General features: G+C 42.6%; 1 protein-coding gene across 2 annotated transcripts in view; it reads right to left on the bottom strand.

Annotated features, from left to right (window-relative positions):
• Positions 1-4,369: 4,369 nt before the first annotated feature.
• Usp47 (ubiquitin specific peptidase 47) overlaps positions 4,370-17,667 on the bottom strand; it is a 94,283-nt gene continuing 80,985 nt past the window's right edge. For both annotated transcript variants that reach the window (XM_036189246.1, XM_036189247.1), the window contains 8 exons: positions 13,173-13,348; positions 12,759-12,839; positions 11,604-11,719; positions 11,203-11,321; positions 8,694-8,824; positions 7,027-7,074; positions 6,807-6,937; positions 4,370-5,809 (listed from right to left, as the gene is read on the bottom strand). In XM_036189246.1, coding sequence (XP_036045139.1) covers positions 5,635-5,809; positions 6,807-6,937; positions 7,027-7,074; positions 8,694-8,824; positions 11,203-11,321; positions 11,604-11,719; positions 12,759-12,839; positions 13,173-13,348 — 977 coding nt within the window. In that variant the 3' untranslated portion in view covers positions 4,370-5,634. The remainder of the gene's footprint in view (positions 5,810-6,806; positions 6,938-7,026; positions 7,075-8,693; positions 8,825-11,202; positions 11,322-11,603; positions 11,720-12,758; positions 12,840-13,172; positions 13,349-17,667) is intronic.

Below are 17,667 nucleotides of genomic sequence, written 5' to 3'. Positions count from 1 at the left end.
TGCCCAGAACAATAAAATAAAACCATCTGTAGTATAAAGAGACAAAAAATATTTCCACAGAAGCAGATTTTCCAGGCCTCTGCAGTTCACTTCTTTTAGAATATGTTGGAAGTCTTATCCTTGTCTGGATGGGAAGGAGTTTTAAGAGAGAAAATCCTTTACTATCACCTGAAGGAACAAATAGAATATATGAGTCTTCTCTTGGAGGCTCTCTACAGTCAAATGTGGTTCTGGGCTTGTGTAGCACTGTTACTCTAACAAAATATCTGAGGTAATTAACACACACACACACACACACACACACACACACACACACACACACGGTTTCTCTGTGTAGTTTTGGTGCCTGTCCTGGATCTCGCTCTATAGACCAGGCTGGCCTCGAACTCACAAAGATCCGCCTGGCTCTGCCTCCTGAGTGCTGGGATTAAAGGTATGTGCCACCACTGCCTGGATTAATTTATATATTTTTTAAAAAGTTTATTTTGGTTCACCATTTCAGGTTTCAGTTATGATCCTGTTGTCTTGAAACTGTGGAGAGGCAGCACAACATGGTGGAAGCATGTGGTAGAGTCAAGCTTCTCCCTTCCTGGCTAAAAGGGAGAGAGAAAGGAACACACAACCTTGTTAAGGATCCGTCCCCCTCCCCACATGCCAGGACCTGAGGCCTTCTCACAAGGCTCCACCCCATAAAGGTGCAAGGCTCTGCCACCTTGGCTTTAGTAACTAACTCTTCTTGGTGCTGATAAGAAGCTAGTTGAGGGATAGAGGTTCATTTTGTAGCAGGGAAGGCACAGGGGTAGAGAGTGGGGGTTGCTTCCCACATTTCTGAGGTCCAGGAAGCAGAGAAAGGGCAATACCTGTACTCAGCTTTCTCCTTCACCCCCTTTTATTAATTCTGGGACCTCAGCCCATGGGATGGTGCCACCCACAATAAGGGTAAGTTTTCCTCTCTCGGTTGGAACTCTCTGGGAACTCCTTGCCTCACAGACACGTGCAGAGGTCTGTCTCCTAAAAGATTCAAAATCCATTTGGTTCCAAGACCTGGAAGTGATATGTAATAACTCTTCCACATAGCACCGTGTGCCACTTACAAGACCTGGAAGTGGTATGTAATAACTCTTCCACATAGAACCGTGTGCCACTTACAAGCCTTTAGATCTCTAATCTGAAGATATCACAGCAAAGCAATATAAACATTTAGAAAAACAATAGATGTAAGTACTGGGTGAAGTCACCCATGCCCGTGGTTTGGACCCATTTGTCACTAAAACCGGTACTGGTTAGGATTTGCTGTATTTCATCTGATAATGCTGAAATCCTGTGGTTTTAGCTACAAATGTTAAGATTCAGAATAAATGAACAACATTTTCAAAAAATGCTCAGGTTGACAAAGATTATTGTAGCCTCTCAATAGTGCCATGGGGAACATGTCTTTAGCAAATAGGTCTTCGGGCAGGGGGATACTTTACCTGGTCCATAACAGGCTTGTGACACATTAAGCTCTTTAAGGACTAGATTAATGAGGTCACTGTATATTTAGGTCAACAGGGCAGTAGGCACCGACTTCCTGAATTCCATGAGATATTAACAGGTGAAGAAATGGGGCTTCAAAAAGATGACGAGGTAAAAGTCATATGAAATGGTATCTAGGGTACATCGATTATTTTATTAACAAACATGGGGGTCTTCTTCATTTAGTGTCAAAACTTACCAGGGCCACTTTAGCTCATGGATCACCTGGCAGCTATGTGTGGAGGGCTTGCTCGGAGCCAGGGGTTGGGATGTGCCCTGGGGGTTCCCAGATGAGAGTGTCCGCTCTGAGATCATCACAGTAGAAGGCAGGACACAACTAGACCAAGAGATGACAAAACCAGTCAACCCCATAGTGTTAAAGAGGAGCCCCAGCTGAGTGCTTAGCTTGGAAGGCTGGCATGGAGATGGGATGATAGGGTTCCTGGGAAGGTGGTGGGAGTGGAGGGGAAGACAGGATTCTCAATGGATAGGGTGACTGGAAGCCCAGGCAAGTGTGAAGAAATGCTTAGAAATGAGGCTGAAAATTGTCTCATCAAAAACACCCACCATGTATCAGGCTCTGTCTCAGTTGTGAATGAAGGAAAACTAGAGCCCCTTTCCTAGAGCTAACCAGCCTGTGAGAGGCCTGAATGCCCAGCTGAGACCACACCTCACCGAGGTTAATGGGCCATGGAAAGAGCTGAGCTGAGTACCACTCTTAACTAGCTGCCTGCTCCTTTCTTGGATCCCGCTCTGCCAGGGAAGCAGCAGCAGGAGCTGAAGGATTGGGCTCCTTAATGGTGATCCAAGCAAAGGACCAAGCTGCCAAGAAGGGATTTTCCCCTTTGCCTGACAAGGAAAGCGGAACATGAAGAGCCCTCCCCTTGTTCCTGGCTTTGCAAGGACAGGTACTCAAGATGAGGCAATTGGCTTCAAGGCCCTCTTGGGGAAGCTGGGATCTGCCAGGCTGCCCTCCTCCCGCAGCCTTCAGCTAGCACTCACTCCTTAGCTTCTGTTAGCTTGGTATTCCTTGACTCATGACTCCACTATGACTTCTATTATTTTTGTGGCTATAAATACCTGACAAGAACAATTTAAGGGAGGAAAAGTTTATACAGTTTGAAGGAATTGTCCATGATAGTTGCAGGAGTGGAGATGACTGGTCATGTGACTTTCCTATCAGGAAGTAGAGTGCATAGGAAGTGGGGCAAACCTCAAGGTCCACCTCCAGTGACCCACTTCTGCCAGCAAGACTCCACTTCGCTGATGTTCCACAACCTCCAGAGATGGTGCTGCAAGCTGAGGACCAAGTGTTCAAAGACAAGTGGGTGGTGATGGTGGGTGGTTGTTTGAATGAGAACTGTCCCCTGTAGTCTCAGACATTTGACCATTTGGTTCCCAGTTGGTGATGCTACTTGGGGAGGTTTAGGTGATGCAGCCTTGCTGGAGAAGTATGTCCCTGGGGGCAGGCTTTGAGATTATATAGCTTTGTCTACATTGCTTTTTCTGCTTCATGTTTGGGTTCAGCATGTGAGCTCTCAGCTTCCTGTTCCTGTTGCCATGGCACTCTACCATCATAGGCTCAAACTGTAGGTCAAAATAAACTCGTAAGTTGCCTTTGGCCCTGGAGGTTTATTACAACAGAAAAGTAAAAATACAGGGGGCATTTCACATTCAAACTACGAGAGCTCCCTCCTTCAAAACCAGCAATAATGGGCCCCTCTGGTTTCTGCAGTGAGTTCTCCACTCTCAAGAGCTTATGTGAGTAGATGGGGCCCACATGAACAGGGTCATCTGTACCCTGAGGAGTATTATCACACCCTCAGTCTCTGTGCGGCATAAGGTTCCTGGGATTCTGTTTATTTTCTAGCTAGGGCCTCGGATCATCCATCTTCCTAACTGTAGCACACTTTCCATTACAAGACTTTAGCATTCTAGAGTAGGCTCCTTCACTTTGTCATAATTACTGTCACCTATAGGCCTGCTAAATGGGACACAGCCATGAAACCAAAGCTGTGAGTTTCTTGACTAGAATGCTCTTTACCTTCAACAGGGCTCAGAATTATGGCCACATGTACTGGCTGACACAATTCGTCTGCCTTAATAAAAGCCCTTCAAAACTTCTGTGAATCCTAAAGAATGGTCACATTTCAATGCATTTGGCCTGCTACAGGCTCTGCTACATGCTTCAGGTGCTACCAATTCTCTGAAACCCAAAGGGGCTGCCTCCCACTTCTGACTTCACTGTGCAAAGTTCTCCACTCCTTGCTTTCACTCACTCCCATGCACTGAGAAGCTAACTCTTGAGCTTTTTTCCCCACAAAGCATTTTTTCTATTCTTGGTATGTGCAATATGCCCGCAATGATTCACACACAGCAGCAACAGACCCAGAGCAGAAGGCACACACCAAGGGACAAATGGGAAGAATTGTGCCAGCCACTGAGGATACTATGCCAAACCAGATGGAGGGCAAGTAAGCCCACTCTACTGACTTCCGCTGCTTGCCAGAAAGCCAGTAGTCCTGAGGAGCAGACTGACACCCAGGTTCCAAGTAAGCAGGGCTGGACCAGACCCAAGAGACTTTTAAGGTATTATAGAATACCTTAATTATATTCAAACCAGAGTCAACATTTGCCAATATTCTCATTAAGTATATCTTAAAAGGGGAAAAAAAAAGGTAAAAATCTGATTCTGAAGTACTGTCAGGATCCTCTGAAGAACTTTACTATAAATATACTTCAGAGAATGAGATACTTATCCCATACAGGTAACAAAGTGCCATATTAAAGACAACAAATTCATTCTGTACCCAGATTCATGTCCCCAGAGGTTTAATGACAAAAATAACACAGCAACATGAACAAATGTTTTATTGGCGTGTTCATTGTTGTAAACAGCATCTTGCATGAAAAAGTTTTACCAAAACCTTTTTATTGACTTTTATAAATTAGATAGTATTTCAAAGTTTATGTAGAATTGTGTTCTTTGAAGTTGTATTTAGCAGAGCAGAAGAAGCCTGCTGATTCTAGCACACTCTGCAATGAATCATGTGGCACCAAGTCTACACCAAGGCCCCCGAGAAACTTTATTCCATATGATGGGCAGATGGTTCCTCAAAGTTACACTACAGAACTACAAATTGACTCTTAAAAATTAAAACGGGACTTTACAAGCATTCTAGAAGACTCAAACTTGAAGCAATTTGTTGAAAATAAATGTACAGAGAAAAGACTGAAGCTACTGAACAGAGAACCCTCATTAACGAGCAAATACATCCTATGGAGCCTCACTGAGGAGCACATGGGCAGACTGCTGAGCTTCAGTGTACACAAATGTACATGACGAATGAGAGGCAAAGAACCATGGCAAACAGCAGAGCTGCAGCCGGGAGAACTCAACAGGACCCCTTTATTTACATGCCGAGTGAAGGAGTGAGACATTTTCTACATCCATAGTTTAAAATACAGTTGGTTCTAATCACAAACCTGCAGCAGCCACAGTGCACCTACTGGGAGTGGCCTAAGGGAAACAGATATTGGGCTGTTTTGCTAAGGTTCTTAATACTTTGTAAAAAGTGAAACAAAATAAAAAAAAAAACCATCTTCCTAATTCCTCTGTGGGCTACGCTGGTTCTAAGAACTCCTCAGCTCCTCTTTGCTGCTTACCAAGAGTCAACACAGTTGCATTTGCTTCAGAACTGTCAATGAGGTAATGTGTGTATCAATGAAATAAACAGAAGATTCATTCATTCATGGCCTTTGCACAGCTTTTATTATTAAGCTATGAGCATCCTGTTCGAGGCTAGTTTCACTAGCGGCAATGTGCACATTTGTCCGCAATCAATGGATCTACTCGTCCCCTCCCCTTTCATAGTAGCAGGCTCTGCTTGTTTCTCTTTGCACATCCTTGGCTTTATAGTACATCTGACCATAGTGCACAACATGATTCCAAGTCAAGACAGTGGCCCACTGGGCACTGAGCTTCTGATTGGTGAAGGGCGGTCCAATCAGTGCTGGTGTCATGGGATTACCCCAACCATGTCCGGCCAAAATGGCACTACCCAGCAGTAGTGAACCATCTACTTAAACCAACCCTCAGGGAACAGGCTACACTGGCAGTCAGTCTTGAGCCACTTCCTTATTTGGCGCCCCATCCAGGTAGATCTTGAGTGCTTTCTCTTTTCGAGGGGAGTATGTTACACGATGTCCAGTCTTCTGCAGTCGGCTGCTTTCCTTTTTCATCAGTTCATTTCTTTGTTCCTCTGTCAACTCCATTATTTCTTCAGTTTTATCCCTTTATGTAAAATACACATGCATTAGATCAGTGGGTCACTTATGTCTGAATGCTACTGTGTTCCTCTTCCCGCTCTTACACACACCAGGATGGACTAGGTTGCTCATGTGAATCACATGCGCACAGAATCATCTCATGTGAGTATTCAAAGTAGAACAAACTGCATTACTGAACATTTACTTAAAACAGATGGTAGCTCTATGAAATAGCTTGGATTCTCAGGAAAGACAGCATTGTAAGAGCTAGGAAAACAAGTTAGATTTGACTTCCAGGTTCCAAAGACTATTTTCCTTTGTATGTGTGCTGTCCAACAAGGTATATAAGGAGCACCTGAAGTATGTCTTGACCATACTGAGTCATGCTGGAAGTGTGATACACAGTATGTCTTAGATATCTACAAATGAAAGCTACCCCAAAATGTCAGTGACATGCTGTAGTAATATTTTGTATGTACTGGATTAAAAAATTTTTTTGCAATTATAATTAATCTCACTGGTTTCCCTTTTGTATTTATTTGTTGCGTCCTAGTGTGAATGGGCATGTTCTAGAGTGTCACAGCATGTATGTTAAGGTCAGAGGACAACTTGGGAGAATTGGTTTTCTCCTTCCATTATGTGAGTTCTGGGGACTGAACTCTCACATCATCATATTTGGTGGCAAATGTCTTTGTCTGCCCTCCCTCACTTCTTACTGATGTTATTTTTAGAGGTGAGTACTAAGATAGGTCCCACATAGCTGAAGCTGATATCGAACTCTAAGTTATATAGTAGAAACTGGCCCTGATCCTCCTGCATCTACTTCTCTGTTGCTAGGGTCACAGGCGTGTGGCAGTAGAGCGTTCTGTCTTCTATTTTAACTACAGTACTCTAAACCTCACACTATGCTGTGCAGCACTCGCTGTATTGCTACTGTTCAGTGGTGCTATGTCAAAACCACTGTAAAAGTACAACATCACAGACACATCAGCACTAGCAGCAACAAAATCATTGCACTTTACCTATAAAATATGACGGCACCATCATCACAGATATAAAGAGGCCAAACATTCAGGGTAGAGACTTTAGGATTCCAGTCCAAATCTTGATGAATATCAAGGACAGAAATGTCACAGGGGAAGGTTCCCCTACCCTAAGAAGAAAAAGAATGACTAGATGAGTTACACATGAACCACATCTATGGCATACCAGCACTAGGATGCAAATGTTCTCAGGCTTTACCTTGGCAAATTCAATGTCTTCCAAAGGAATCCCACTGATTTCACTCAGCTAGAAAAGAAAAGTCTTATGTAAGTTTATTTAAAAGTAATTTTTCTTGAGAAGTTATTTTCCTTTTCTTCTACAAAATTAGCTGGATTTAAAAACTAATATATTTGATTTAAAAAAGTTAGACAGTGAAATTTGCATCTCTGCCCACAATGTAAATCACATGCCTCTGGAACATGCTAGCATACTCCTTCCAGACTTGACTCTATACATATCACATTTACACATTTCTAAAAGCATAAAGTTCTGAGCTATCTCTACACTCTTATCACACAACCATTGTAGAAACAGAATCCAGAGCAACTTCCTGATCACATTGCTGGATGTGGAGCTCTGCTCATTTCAAGTGCTGACAGCATGTTGACAACATCTGCCACTCTGAAAAACTATCAGAGTGACATGATCTGCAAAGCTGGACAAGTTTAGATACTATTTTAATTTTCTAAATCTTCACTGAGAAGAGCTCAAAAAGGATGTTATTTTTTGCCTTTGTGTTTCTTCTACAAGTTGCCTGTTTATCTTCTTTGCTCACCTTAAGACTGAGCTGTTTATGTTCTCTTTGTTAAGACAGTGGTTGCATTTACACTAGGGCATCAGTGAGTGTGGTGCATGCCTGTGATCTCAGTGCTAGGAGTTTAAGGCCAGTCAGGTCTACAGAAGGAGATTCTGACTGAAATAAAACAAACCAACCAACCCCCCACCTCAGGGCATGGTGTCCCATGCAGGTTTCAAATAATTTCTTCCTTCCTTGTCTTCTAGTTTTGTCCGTAAACTGTTTTTCTAAATTAGTATTTGGGGTCACACAGAACATTTAAGCTTTTGTGCAGCATGCCTTTTTCTGGCTTTTAGAACTAGATCAGAAGTATTGTTCTCCCAATATTTAAGAAGCACATCTGTCATTTTCCTTTACATCTTACGTTAATATAATATAGTTACAATTATTTCGGTATTAAACCCAGACCCTTGTATATGCCAGGCAACTGCAACTGAATTACTTCCCAAGTGGGTAGTGCAGGCATGCAATGTGGACATTAGATGTTTTACAAATGCCCACTGAAGTAGTACCACCAATGGAGAGGGCAATTCCCACTTCCTCATGTCACCTGAATTACGGTAAAATGCAAGGCGTATCTTCACTTTATTCAATCCTCCCCTTCAAGTACCAACCATGCCCAAGTATGTTTAGCTTCTGTGACCAGATGCCACAAGGTATATTCACAGTAGTATGGCCTAGGACCTCCAATTCTCCTTCTTTTGTTCATTTAGCCATACAGCAGTTTAGTAACTTCTAACTAATCTTAAAAACTTAGCACAAAGTTGGCCAAGTAATGAAAAGTGAAGATACTCCTCTAGACAAATGAAAACAAAGTAATTTCAAAACACAAGGAGCTCTAAGGGACACTAGTGATACAAAGTATGACAGAAACCAATAAACACTCCTGACAACAGTAGCTGGTACTCACTTCCTACACAACACAGGAAAACATGTATTAGCTATTTTTCTTTTCTGTTCTTTTTTTTGAGCTGAGGACTGAACCCAGGGCCTTGTGCTTGCTAGGCAAGCACTCTACCACTGAGCTAAATTCCCAACCTATTAGCTAATTTTATTCAAATGAACTTACCTTCTCTCGAAGTTCATCAACACTATTGCTCTCCAACACAAGCTCCTGGAAGGGATCCAACTTCATCTCTGAAGGCCTCCACCGTTTTGATAAAATGGCAAGTTGTGACATGGACTTCATCTTCTCTACACCTAAGGACAAGTAGGATTACACCCAGCATTCTATTTTCTCGAAAGGCTTATTTATAATCTTACTTTTCCTGTAGTTCATAACTAAACACAAAGATTTTTTTTTAAGAGATTTCATTTATGTGTGTCTCTGTATGGATAGGTGTATGTAAGTGCAGGGGCTCCTGGAGGCCAGAAGGTATCAGATCCCTTGAAGCTGAAATTGAAGGTAGTGAGCTGCCAGATGTGGGTGCAAGGAACCAGACTCAAGTCCTTTGAAATAGTAAGATCTTTTAACCACTGAGCCAACTCTTCAGCCTCCTTTAAAGAATTACATATTTATTTTATGTGTGTGGGTATTTTGCTATATGTATATCTGTGTATATTTCGCCTACATGTATATCTGCCTACATGCATGCCTGCTGCTCTTAGAGGTCAGAAGAGAACATAAGATCCCCTGGAACTGGAGTTACGGATGGTTGAGAGGTGACACATGGGTGCTGGGAATAAATAGAACTTGGGTCCTCTACAAGAGAAGCCAGTACACTTAGCTGCTGAGCCAGGCCTCCAGTTCCTGTTCTTTCTTTAAAAGCATGTGCACACACAACCCTCCACTCGCAGCTACCATCTGCCCCTCAGTGTCCTAAGCGACACTACTTCCTCTCAACTCCTGTCTGACACCGCTCTTCCAGTCACTTGCCTTTTAGGTCTTCAGTCGCCTCCAGTGCCAGCTCTGACTTCAATCTAAACTACCATCAAGCCATCTTCATTTTATTCCTCTTTCATTGAAGCCAAAACTCAGTGGCTTGTCAAAATTCAGCTCACCTGTCACTTAGCTCTCGGTAGACATACACACAATTTCTCTTGTGGTTAGCCAGTCTCAGCAACTAGCAACTTAAGAGTGATACACCTGCTGCTCCATTCCTCTCAGACTACATGTGGTGGGTAATCTCTAGCTTATTCATGTTTAAAACACCAAAGATAAGCAGCATCTGGTACAGTATGGCTGAATAAATGTTGCTGGGATTTAATCACATGACTTATTTCTTATCCATCTATTTCGATGTTAAAATGTATATTGACATGATACAATGAAAGTACCTACCACCTAGTACCACTTTCTGTGGCACTGGCCTATTTATGTGACCTTCATGATCCTATCTCAGTCTGTTCAGACAAGGCTATTGTTCTCTCAGGTCCCAGACATTGGAGAAGGACACCTGCATGTAGCATGTGCCTGGTTCCCTGGGAGTTCTTTGCCTTCCCAGTTGTCAAATACTTAGCTAAAGTGGTGCTGATTTAGATTAGAAACAGCTAGTAAGAAGGGATATTGAACTCCCTAAGAACTATGATCATATTGTCTAAATTGTGGACAGAAGTGGCATCAAAACATATAAGAGGAAGCTAATTGTTCACCTCAATGTGATCTCCCTGAAGCCAACTCTCCCCCACTATTCTCCTCAGAGGAGTATTAGTTGGTCCCAGTACTAAAAGTTAAAGTGGGAATCATAGTAGACACAAGTGCTGCTCCAGGTCACTGTCATGGGCCCCGTTGCTTGCTTTAACAGACATGGAGTCCAAGCCCCCAAACAAGCCAGAACGTAACCTAATTACAGTTATAGAATCAAATTAAAGTAAGTGGGTAGACCTCCATTCAAGCTGACTGGTGTACTCTAAAAGTGGGGAAATTTGGGTTCTGACAAGCCCACATGGAGACAGACTACCATGTGAAGGTGAAAACAAAGATGAGGTACAATAACTATCTACAAGCCAAAGGTAGACCACCCTAGCTCTGGAAGCTAGGGAGTGACATGGAAGACAAACCTCACCAGTAAGAGCAAGAAAAAAAAGAAAGAGTTCCACTAATGCCTTGACCTCTGACCTCAGTAAAGACTAAGCTTTTGGCCATTAAACTGTCCTGTTGGTAGCACTCTGAAGTAGCAGTAGCCTAGGTCACCAACACAGCCATTTCCAACGTCTTTGACACATTTATAATAGCATATTCTCAACATAAAATATGGGACAATGATAAAGAAATAACAAGCATGACTAAGGTAATACCAATAGAATTTGCACAATGAACCAAAAACCTATCAAACTTTTAAATTATAATTTTTATGTACCAGAAAATGAGAGAAAAGAAGAAATATTAGAAGGCAAAAGACAAGTGATATCTTCTAAACAGAATGCAAGCAGCTATGTTAGGGACAAGGAAAGAAAGAAGAATCTCAGGAATGGAGCAGCCCACAAAGCCACGGCCGGATTCTGACAAGGACAGTACTGCACTATACAGCACACTTCTCACAACTCAATTTGAGATCAGGCACTAAGCAATTAGGCTTTCATTAGCTCTATGGTTCTTTCTAGTTGATATTTATTTCTCCAAAAAACAATGATAATACCATCAAGAACTTCCAGGAAAACTTCCCAGTTGCTGGAAATATTAATATCTTCTTCATAAATATGATAATCCAAAAAGACAGTGCCAGGGTTCTTCCATGTTTTCTTCCTTAGACGAAACCTAAAAATACAATAATACATTTAAAAATGCTATAATTTGACATATTTAATCAAAAATTTACATTAATTAGACACCAAAAATGAACTGTGTTCAAAGTATAAGATAAATGGTTACTCATTAAACTTTAGGGGTGATGCCTAGGCAATGCCTCTAGTACATCACATTCTATATTCTCCAGGGAACTTCAAGAAGTCTAGCCCTTCGGCTTACCACTCCTAATGCTGGGCACTACCTTCTGGAGGAAAGGTGGCATGAAGCAGCCAGCACTGGGGCCTCACTTACCGGTCGATGCTGAGGTCTAAGCCACATTGCTCCCTGAGTTGAGGAATCAGCTCCTCCTTTGACTGCCGAACAGTCATGCCTTTAGCAAATACAGCATCTAGCAGGAATTTGCATGGCTAGGAATATAAACACACAGTTAGAGCTCATGTGTCACAATGAAGCAAGGGTTAAGAAGACAGTTTATTTGTGCTGAGCAGCGTGACAAGGAAGGGCCTGATGGAGTTTAAGAATCTGTCTACTTGTTCTTGTTAGCTCCATAACTTAGAGGCTCAGCAGTTGTGAGCAGCCTATGCCTCAGTTTTCTCACTTGTAAATTAGGGACAATAGCTTCCTTTCAGAGTTATCTTGATGATTAACTAGGGTAATGTACTCATATTTCCCTATTTGTCACCAAATATGACAACTTTTGAAAGGTAATTAGGCATAGTTCCATGGATTTCAATGAAAGAATGTACATTCAGTCTTCAACACATAACAAAGGACTCGAAGAAGCATATACATGAAAATAGGATGATAGATGATTGAGAAAACACTGTTCAATTAATAAAGGCATTGTATACAAAGTTCCAGCTTCATGCATGTCTAGATCACTATATGATGAGCATCTTGGAAACATTCCTCATCCTTTGGGTAATTCAGGCCTAAGTCTTAAGTATGAGATAAGCTGAAATAGTTTGATTCCTTCTTAAATCAGTCTGCAGACAGCCTTTATACAGCATTCAAACTATGACCTTTAGCAGATTACCTAACTTCTTCCTCTACAGATTGGGATACTACACAGGATTTAGACCACAGAGATAACTGATGGAGTTTAAATGAGTCTTTGCAGGAACTGATATCATATAACACACTACAGGGATGCCTCTAAAACCATGATTACCTAGGCCAGCTGCCATCCTCTTGTACAACAGCACTATCCTCCCCAGAAGGCAACCATAAACACATCTATCTCCTTCTCAATGCTGGAAAAGCCTGCTTACTCCAGTGTGTGACAATACACCAGGCCTGTATTGTAAATCTGACCTCACTGGGATACAGGTTACTTGTGTACCGTCACAGCAGAACTGAGTACTGCAGAAGAGATGAGATGGCTGCAAGTCATCTATCTCGACCCGCAGGGGCTGGTACTCTCCTGTTGTCCTAAGTGTCACTCACCTCTTGCTCGTTGACCAAGAGCTGGCACACTTTAACTCTGTACTCTCCCTTCTTCAGTGCTCTCCCCAGCCGGATTGTGATCTATGAATCAAGAACATTTTTTAGATGAACTGCCTCAGCAGCAACCTAGGCTCACTCTGTTGTTAGCTTCTGGTTTCCCCATCCCTTATCTCATGGGCTCCTGGGGAACAGGTGCACCTTCACCTCTGACTCCCCACCACTAAGACTGAAACTGACATAGTTAACACTTACCATGCCTGTTGGGTGAACAAGCAAAGAACAATCCAAACACCCAGGAGCCGCCAACCACCTACCCTGGGGGTTACCTACTTCACCTTCATTGGAAGGTCTGCAAGCTGCTCTCAAACTTATTACTTAAAATGGACTAATTCTATAAGGATTATCGTAATCAACCTTAGTGTCATCTGAAAATGACGAAAGGGTCTCATTCAGTCGGACGCTCTCAAACTCTTGGTTGCTGGTGTATACTCGAAAAACCTTGAAGTGAGAGGAGAGGACTCCAACAAATGGCTCTAAATGCTGTTTGAAAGCTGCCAGGGTGATTCTCTTATCAACATGCACCATCAACCCTAAGTATAAAAACCAAACAAAACAGGAACAAAAGTGTGAAAGCAGCCTTTGAGTATTGTAAAACAGAGCACATTTCTTATCATACTGTCAATAGGAAAAAGTATCTCTTTTCTGGGGGTGGGGGACACTAGAGTTTTAGGTAATAACACTAAATAAAAAAACAAGACAACATATAAACAACCCAGATGAAGACTGAGGACTTGGTAAGTGTAATCAATCAAACCTCTAGGCCAGCGGTCTGCAACCTCCTTAATGCTGAGACTCTTTAATACAGTTCTTCCTGTTGCGGTGACCCCCAACCATACAATTACTTTCATTGCTACTTCGTAACTGTAATTTTGCTACTGTTATGAGTCATAATGTAAATATCTATGTTTTCTGATGACTTAGGAGACCTCACCACCACCACTCAAAGGGTCATGACCCATAGGTTGAGAACTGCTGCTCCAGGGAGTCTCTTAAAACACAAATGTTTCTAGTGTCACACAGTACTAGTTCTGGCCATCTGGCTGGGTCACACCATTGCTCCTCTGCTTACTAGCCATGAGACACAAGGTACCACTGGCTTCCATGCCCCTGTTTTTGTCTAGAGAAAATGGAGATGAAAGCATAGTGTTACAGTGCTGTGTGTGAATTCAATGAGCTCACATTTATGAAGCTTTTGGCACAGTGCAAGATCTATGACAGCTGTCTCAAAATCTGGCAGCAGTATTATCTGGAATAATAATTCCGAGACTTCTATGAGGAAAAAAAGGGACTAGCATATTGAAATGCATGTTTATCATGTGGTTGAACTATAGCAGGATTGTACGTAAATGATCTATTGTTCTCACTTCCCCTAGGCTTAAACTGAAACTCTCTTGGCATCATGACAAGATTACTTCTCATAAACTACTTGTAAGAATGCATCTAGCTATCGTGGTCTTTACATTCTAGCAAACATGGTGCAGACCTAACTCTTTTTCTCTTGTAATAAGGCAGGTACCAAACCCAAGAGCAGCCATGCTTCCAGGCTGTCCCTCAACAGCCCTAAGGCTACCTTGTCAGTAGGACCCCCTTTCTTTTCAACTTTACAAAAGGCCATAAACACTTCTGGTTTACATTCTCAGGTCAGCTCAACTCCTGAATGGATAAAACATTCTGAGCATGTTTTTCAAGTGACTTAATCTTCGCTGACTACTTGCCTGGTAGTGAAACAGAAATCAGTAGATGTAAGGAGTGTAAACGAGGAGAAAATACAGACAGCCATGAGCTTGAGCTTGGTTTACTATGCAACATTTGAAGAGGCTTTTTTTTTTTTTTTTTTAAATTGCTAGATTCCTAACTTCTAAGCTTTAAGGAATGTCCCCAAATGTTAATCATATGGCAAGCAAGCTTACATTTGCACTGTTCCACAAGACATTGGAGATTCTGAAGGAGGTGTGTAATGGAAAGTGACTGGAAATCAAAAGCTGAGGGCTTATAGGCAGGGATCCAATGTGAACCTCAGTTCTCCCATAAGATTCTATGAGCCCAACACAATACTCAAATGCAAGGCCATCTGGTTCCTCTCCTAGCTTCTGGTAATGCCGTGTCATGGGGAGACACAGATGTTGGGTTACTGATCTAGTCTAATCCGGAGTCATGCACCAAGCAGGCCTGGTTTTAATGAACTCCTGGCTCCTTTATGGAGCCTGTGATTAGACTTCTCTGTACTTATAGCCTCAGTAAACACTCCCTTCCTGTAGCAGCTCTAATTGTGTTAGAGATGACCATCACATCTCTTTTCCTTTCTGTCTCTAAAAACCACAGGATCCAGCCTTCTCATAATACAACTTCAGCTATTTTTAGGATACCAAAAATACATGAAGACATTTCAAAGCCCATGCACTATATCCATTATTTGGCTTTCTTGTTCATACCTAAGTGCTGTAGACTTAACACTACCATAAGTAGGCCACACCAGGACACGTTTTTTCAGAGGTAATTACTCCCTTAAGGAATTCCTGAGCACACCAGGTGGCTTAAGGATCAGCATCTTAGACGCAGTTCAGTTATTGCCTAAGTCAGCTGCCAATGTTATGATGCTATGCATGATAGGCCATTCTTGGGATTTGGAATTCTTTGTTTGCTAGATCTGACCACTACACCACTGTGAACAGGCCATCACTCACAGCCCACTGTGTTCTAGCACTCACTTTCTTTCTTTCTTTCTTTTGGTTTTTTGAGACAGGGTTTCTCTGTATAGCTTTGCACCTTTCCTGGATCTCACTCTGTAGACCAGACTGGTCTCGAACTCACAAAGATCCACCTGCCTCTGCCTCCCTAGTGCTGGGATTAAAGGCGTGAGCCACCACTGCCTGGCTAGCGCTCACTTTCAAGTCACTGAGGACTGCAGGGACTCAGTCACAGCAGAGACAGTTGGGAACCTTAGCAGCTGGCCAGCATCTCCCCACTGCCCACATCTCCAAGCCTTTTCTAAACATCAAGATCAATGTAGAACTTTGCTTTGCAAACAAGCCTTCTGTATGGTCTCCAGTAGCCTAAACGGATGGGAAGAGTGGTTTCTCCTCCCAGCCCTGTCTATTATTTCAGTGAGCAGTAAGACTAGCCTACTACACATTTCCAGAAAGATTAAACTGGCCAGTAACCTACCTTTTAAAGAGTTTATCAAATCTGCAAACTGAGAAATGAGACTTACTCCAAGTGTTCCTGCTGAATCCATGCTGAGGTGGAGACTACTAGCCAACTGATTTTAATTACTGTTCTCTATCAACCAGAAATGTCCAAGCTCTTCCTCCAGAGAGTACCTCTCCTCTTTCTCAGCACCTTTATTGGCCGACTGTATTTTGCCAGGCAGCAGCTGCTATTTGCTAGTTTTCTTCTCAGGAAAAGTGACAGTGGCATCTAGGTGGTGGCTTACAATCAGAATACCAGAGTGGAATCCTGGCATCATACCTTACTAGGAATATAACCCCAGACAACTGAACTTGTTTGAACCAGGTATTTCACCAGGGAAAACAGGCTTCACACAGCTGCTGAGTGGACTACATAAAACCATACATGCTCATGAGCCTTTGGAGGTGTAGCCCCTGGATGGAAACGGAAGCACCAGTACAATATTGTTTCTCTGTCACTATTTTGGCCAGCAGTCTACATTTTTACACTTGAGTTTCTATAGGACATATACGGATGTCAAAGGATTCTGGTGTTAGCTAGATCTCATTGGTTACTATGCCATTTTATTACTGATTTCTTTACCTTCATTTAAAAGATAGACCTGTCAGTCTATAAGTCATCTCATTTCTTTCTTTTTAGAAAGCATTTTCACATTTATTAACTTGTCTATGTACATGTAGGGGAACATAGAGTGCATGTGGAGGTCAGAGGACAACTTGGTTCTTTCCTTCCTCCACCATGTGGGTTCCAGGGATCAAACTCAGGTCATCAAGACTTAGCAGGAAGCATGTTTATCTGATGTGCTATCTCCCTGGGCCAAGTCTCCTCTTTGTGTACACATGTGTGCAAGTCTGTGGTGGGTGTTGTGTTCCCTGAAATATTGTGTGTTTCCCGAAATAAACATATCTGGGGTCAGAGAACAGACAGCCACTAGAACAGAGCCAGAAATGGTGGCTAGAAAATGGGTCAGAGCAAGCTATAGCAGAAGTTGGGTGGTGGTGGTACACACCTTTAATCCCAGCACTTGGGAGGCAGAGCTAGCCAGATCTCTGAGTTCAAGGCCACCAGCTAAGCATGGTGACCCACACCTTTAATCCCAGGGAGTGGGGGCAGAAAGAGAAAGGTATATAAGGCGCGAGGACCAGGAACTAAAGAAGTAAAGCATGTAGTTAGTTAAGCATTTGGTTGGTTAAGTGTTCAGGCTTTGGAGCAACACAGTTCAGCTGAGATTCATGTGGAGGAGGACTCAGAGGCTTCTAGCCTGAGGAAACAAGATCACCTGAGGAACTAGCAAGGTGAGATAGCTGTGGCTTGTTCTGCTTCTCTGATCTTCCAGCATTCACCCCAATAACTGGCCTCAGGTTTGTTCCTATTAATAAGACCTTTTAAAATTCCTACTATACAAGTCTGCATGCACATGCATGCTGCCTGCTTGTAGAGGCCAAGGAGCTTCCTTTGGAGCTGTCTACCTTGTTTTTTGAGACAGAGCTTCTCATTGGCCTGGAGCTTGCCAAGGAGTCGGTCTGTCTGGCCTGAGAGCCCTTGGGATCTGCTTACTTCTTCTGCCTTCCCAGAGCTGGGACTACAAGTGCAAGTGTGCACCACCCCACCTTTTTGTTTTTATATGGGCTTTGGGTACTGAATTACACCTTCATGTTTG

The sequence above is a fragment of the Onychomys torridus genome, chromosome 1 (assembly GCF_903995425.1).
Source record: "Onychomys torridus chromosome 1, mOncTor1.1, whole genome shotgun sequence".
Lineage (NCBI taxonomy): Eukaryota > Metazoa > Chordata > Mammalia > Rodentia > Cricetidae > Onychomys > Onychomys torridus.
This window is presented reverse-complemented; position numbering and strand designations above follow the sequence as displayed.